At 35.0% G+C, this 6,000-nt stretch overlaps 1 protein-coding gene across 1 annotated transcript in view; it reads left to right on the top strand.

Annotated features, from left to right (window-relative positions):
• The window catches only part of yellow-b (L-dopachrome tautomerase yellow-b), a 37,513-nt gene that overhangs the window by 29,826 nt on the left and 1,687 nt on the right, over positions 1 to 6,000 (top strand). The window contains exons 3-5 of the mRNA XM_017898163.1: positions 521 to 933; positions 2,411 to 2,588; positions 5,143 to 5,354. Coding sequence (XP_017753652.1) covers positions 521 to 933; positions 2,411 to 2,588; positions 5,143 to 5,354 — 803 coding nt within the window. The remainder of the gene's footprint in view (positions 1 to 520; positions 934 to 2,410; positions 2,589 to 5,142; positions 5,355 to 6,000) is intronic.

The raw sequence follows: 6,000 nt of genomic DNA, 5'->3' as shown, positions 1-6,000 counted from the left end.
GTGTTCCCTCGAACCCTTCAGCCAGGTTCTTATAGACCCTATGACGACCCATTGCGTCACTCAGTTCTGCTTCGAAAATTGATAATTTTGATGGTTTCTCGAAGCAAACATAAATCCCGATGCAGGGTGACGCCATCCAAATAAAGACTCCTCTCACATTGTTTCTAAGGACACCTGTCAAATTGACAGGTAAAGGAAACCACGTGCCTTTTTTTTTTAAACGATTATTTTAATTTAAAAACAATTATATACTATATTAACAGTCTTAATATAACTAAATCTGTTACTATCGTATAATTGGAGCAACCCTTCCGTCAAATTGACGGGTTCCGTAAATCTAGTGTTAAATAGCCATCCCCTTTCCTTCCCTTACAATAACATTGTCCTTCAAAGAAGTCTCATTTCTTTATTCACTTTTTACTTTTAATTATTTCTTGATTACGTAAGACGATCGTGACTTTGTATTTATTAAATGATAAAATAAGCCTAAAATAATTATTGTTTATCGTGGTGATTCTAGATACACGCGAATCTCCAACTCTGATCCCCTATCCTTCTTGGGAGGCGCATCAATACGAAGGTGACAGCGTACCAGAGATCATTTCAACGTTTCGAATCCGAGCAGATCGCTGTGACAGGCTTTGGGTCCTTGACACGGGGTTCACCGATATCTTGGATAGCCCAGAACAGCAAGCACCACCGGCATTGCTCATCTATGATTTGAAAACCGATAGATTACTACGAAAATTCGTTGTTCCTGAAGATCAAAAGACGTCGGATTCCCTTTTCGCGAATATTGCCGTTGAAGATTATTCTTGCGAAGATACTTATGCTTATCTAGGTGACTTGGGTGGCCCAGGACTCGTAGTCTACTCGTGGAGGATGGGGAAATCATGGCTCGTCAAACATCATTTCTTCCAACCTGATCCACAAGTTAGTAGTCCTTATTATTTTAAAAATAATATTACCATTTTAATACGTTGAGTGCTACGTCAGTCCCTAGGGACTGACAGTAGACTTTTCGTTTGGACGGTGTGGATTCTAGGGACTGACAGCGAATTTTTCGTTTGATCATCATCGGTGCGTAAGACTGGCATTGTCAAGGGTTAAATTATCAATGACAATTAATATATTGTAAAAATTTAATTCCCTCTGCTAAAGTAAATCTTTACACTTCCGTGGCTTTTTTCGACTGATCGTTTCTTGGTGATCGCCTTTTTGCCTTTCTGGCATTCCCCACCCCATTATCTTCTGTTTATAATTTGTATGTTTGTGCATTGGCTGTACCATTCTCACAGTCCAAACGACAAAGTGAAACAAAGTAATCTTCTGCTCAAACCCTTCGGTATACTTGAGCGCTCGGCATCAAGTGCTCACTAACTGCCGCCTGAGCGGAAAGTATAGCAAAATTGGCGCCGCACTCAACGTGTTAAATAATACAAAATTATGTTTCCCATTTTATAAAAATTTTATAGTTTTAACACTTTCATATGATTTTAATTATTTATTTTGTTAATAATTATAATTGTTTAGACGATTTATCCATATTTCTCTATATTTTGTTCAAATTTACGTCGTTTTTACCATTTTTTAACTTCTTATTCTTTAAATAGGGTATTTATTTTTGGAAAATGATTTTAGAAAATAATATAAAACCATTGTATATAATATATTTATATATAATATATATTGAAACTTTCAATTGTGGGGGACAAACGACTTAAATATTTATTTGAGTAATATTCATAGACAGAACAATATATCACCGAGGTTCTGTTTGATGTAAAAATATTTAGTTGAAAGCATAAATAAAACTGAATTACGGAAAAATGTATAAACTGAGTCGGTAAATAAAATCAGAAAAGTACAAAGATCGATTAAAAGAAGTTTCACGCGTATAGCATATATTTTATTGATACTTTATGTCCGTCATTTTCGACACTTATTCTCTCGTACAATATTGCCACGAATTTCAAAAATTTTTACAGTACTTAAAAAAGGTTTATACCCAAGATCTGACAAGCCTAAACTATTTATTCTATCGTAGATAAATATTCAAGTATCTATATAGAGCGTTTCCGAAACTTGGGTACGGGGTCGGGAATATAGTATTTATTCTTATAGGATAATTATACCGATGAAATGATATTTCACGGTTTAACCACTTGCGCTGAAAAGACGTGCCACGCACGTTGTAATGCTTTTGTCGCAGAATCGCCAACAACGTGGTATGCACGTCGTCAGGCAATTGTCACAGAAATACTGGACCGTTCTAGCACACATGTCTGTAAATTTCTTACTAGCGCAAGTGGTTAATATAAAATAATAATATAGCGTTTGAATATTTTCCTGCGCTACTGTATGTATTTAACTGTATGTATTTAACTTACAAAATTGGAATTTTATTAAGGGTGGAGAGTTCAATGTGTCGGGGATTTCGTTCAAATGGACAGATGGTCTCTTCGGCATGAGCCTTGCATCGACTAACGATGGATACAGCACAATGTATTTCCATCCACTTTCTAGTACTATGGAGTATTCAGTCAGTACCAAGTTACTAAGAGATCCAGAACAAGCCACATCTGCAGGTACATTATATTGTATTATTTATAGGAATAATATTATTCAATTACGATATAAAAGTCAATCAGAATTCTCTTAGAGATATAATAAATATCCGAGTCAGATATTTATAACAAATAGTTTAAATGTTTCCTTTTTACGACTGTTTTCTAAATTCTTGATTTATTTATGATCTTTATGATTCTAATTGTAAGAGAACATGTATTTAATCCTTTCTGTTCCGTCCCGGAGAGCGTATTTAGAATATGATTTTATAATTAAGGCTTACACTTTTAACAGACTTAACGGTTTATTTTATATTTTATAATGCGACTGCAATTCCGGAGTTTCGATGTGCCTCAACGCCGTTCTAGCGGATTAAGCTTATAAAGGTAAAGCAAAATTAGGAATTTTACTAGTACCAGACGCGACAGATGGGACCCACTTGTGACAGACCCAACAAGCGACGGACGGACGGCACTTATAAATCACGTCATTGACCATCAGAAATCGGCTCCTTGACAGTTTCCTACTCCTTCGCCAAAGGTCCTTATGTCACACCCTCTGTCCAATTAAAACTCTTTACCTTTCCACCACCAACATCTATTTTACTCAATCAGAACTAAACTAGAGAAAACACCGGACCGAACACTACGAGACAGGACATAGAGCAAAATCGAGAAATCAGTTCGTCTTCGGCACCAATCCTTCAAACATCTAAATTACACATACAAACGCGTGTTCGAAACGGTACTCCGTTAACGTCTGCATTATAACTATTCTACGCTTTTCTATAAATAAACACTCTCTTTTGACCACACACATTCTGGATCCTTATTATCACAACTAGTCACGCAATATTAATTTGGCGCGTGATAAGCGTTCTTGGAAATCGAAGAGATTCGATACCGTAGGACGTTACACTTTCCACTCCCAGCAATTTTTAATATGACCTGCCAGTAACTCCTCATTCATTGTCATTTTACCTTTCCTATATATAGCTTTTATAGTACAATGTTTACAAGTCAAGTATCACTTCATTTTCATCAGCTCTCCTGCCAAAGGTATATTAGTATATTATCTATCAGTAAACATACGATAACCCTGTGTTTCGGAAATTTTATCTAACAATATTTGATATAAATCCAGCAGAATTCTAGTGTCGTAGTAACGACAACGGAGTTACAGGCTATCTTACAAGGTCGTCATAGTGGCGACAACAGAGTGCAAAGGGTTAAATTGTCAAATTTGTGGCGGCATCATTCTCACCCTCGCTATTAGATAGATTCCGAGTTCAAGGAGGATCGAGGATTTTCTCGCAAGTCCTCGGTAAACCCTCTATTTCCTATATATAGATGGATCATGGAGACTATTCGGTTGGATCTCATGTCCATGCCAGACTTGAAGTGGCTCAAGAATAATACGCCAATATCGGGTACCTCCCCGTGCGTACTCCAACCAAAACAGGGTCAAGCGCGGGTTGACTTCCCTGTTGGTTGGACCATGTCAGTTTCATTGGTACGATGTTGATAAAATTCGCAAGTTACACCTGTCAGTATAGCCACAAAGGCGAGGAAAGACACGAGCCGCACATTGCGAAAAGATGCTCAAATAGAAGCAATACTTGTTTCCTATATATAAAATTTTCAAACTTTCCAATAGTATCCTTGTCTAAGGCAGGATCTGCTAGGTAGCTTTGCTGATGAGTCAACTAGCAGGCCCAAAATGAAATGCATCCCTTCCTTTTCTCCTTTCACCCCTTTTAGCATCATCGAGGATACCTGCCGATCAACCAATTAAAGCAACCGAGGGGGCAGGAACCCCACAAATTATTTCGGATAACAGTTTTACTTCTTATTCATCCATATATGAATAAAATATACAATTTTTTATTTTATTTTATTTATTTTCATGTTTTATACGAGTGTACTCATACAGAGTGTTCCGAACTAATGATACAAGTCGGAAAAGAGTTTATGGGAAAAAATAAGTCGAAAATGTAGAGACATTTTTTCTCAGGACATTACCGTTTTCGAATAAATGGATGTTAAATATTCATAAGATATTCATACACTTGTAAGATATATGTATAGACGTGTTCGGAAGATTAAATACTGACTTTTTTGTATCTCTGATTGTAGCATGATAATACTGTATATTATAATATTTTTGCAGAATATTTGTCTAATTTTGTAATATATTTTTGTCTTCGTCGAGTCTTTTATATCAAAAACAATTTTACGATGTTAATTAATTATTAAAAATTATTTATTCTATTTTATTTATTTATTTATCGGATAATTAACCACGATTAATCATAATTTTCAAGTATATTATGTTTTTGTGTTTGTTAAATCTTAAATATTATATTTTTGTAGAATATTTGTCTAATTTTGTAATATATTTTTCTCTTCGTCGAGTCTTTTATACCAAAAGTAATTTTACGATTTTAATTAATTATTAAAAATTATATATTCTATTTTATTTATTTATTTATCGGATAATTAATCACGATTAATCATAATTTTCAAGTGTATTATGTTTTTGTGTTTGTTAAAATTTGTTTTTTATCGGTTTCAGATAATATTCAGGAATTTCATGCTCTTGGATCTCGTGCACATAATGGTCAAAGTAGTGTCAGCTTTTTGGATCCCGAAACTGGTGTTCTCTTCTATGCGTTAACTAATTTGAACGCTATTGCTTGCTGGAAACCTCAAAGCATGTTCTCAGTCCAGCAACAAGCTCTTATTTACACAAATAACATTACAATGGTCTTTCCTAATGATTTAAAGGTAAACATTTTCGTTAATTTTTAAATAAAGAAAATTTTGTCACATATTTCGTTTCGATCAAATTTAATGAAGCTTCTAGCAGGAAAAGGTTTAGAAGTTCGTGTTTATTATGTTTCTCTTCTTTTTAATACTATAATACATAAACAAACAGCCGCATAAGTTTCACCCATGTACTGTATTCGACGCACGTATAGGGAAAAGAAGGAAAAGATGTACGTAAAATTTAAATAAAAGATATAGAAATTAACCTTTATTTACACAAGATAAGCTGACATTTTGTGAAAATCGTAATTGCTCTATATAGTGAAAAATTAAAGAAAATAACATAATACATCGGAAAATTAGAACGCAAAAATATGGCGGCTCCATAGTTCACGCACTCTCCGCCAGGGGGATTCTGTGACGATTGAGGTTCCAAGTGATTCGATGAACCCTCCGCGTAGTATAAATGGAAGTTCCTAATTTCCCTATAATATTCTGTGTCTAAGGCACGGCTCTGCTAGATGTATGTCCTTACTGACGAGTCCGCTAACAGACCCCAGATGAAGTAAACGCCATCATGCTTTATCCCTTTTTCCCCTCCCTTCGTCCATAAATACAATTCTGTGTTTTTCAACGCGAAGAAAGAGAGAAAGAGAGAAAGGGA

The sequence above is a fragment of the Eufriesea mexicana genome, unplaced genomic scaffold (genome assembly GCF_001483705.2).
Source record: "Eufriesea mexicana isolate 0111107269 unplaced genomic scaffold, ASM148370v2 scaffold620, whole genome shotgun sequence".
Lineage (NCBI taxonomy): Eukaryota > Metazoa > Arthropoda > Insecta > Hymenoptera > Apidae > Eufriesea > Eufriesea mexicana.
Note: the sequence above shows the minus strand (reverse complement) of the source record. Positions and strands in the feature narration are given on the sequence as shown.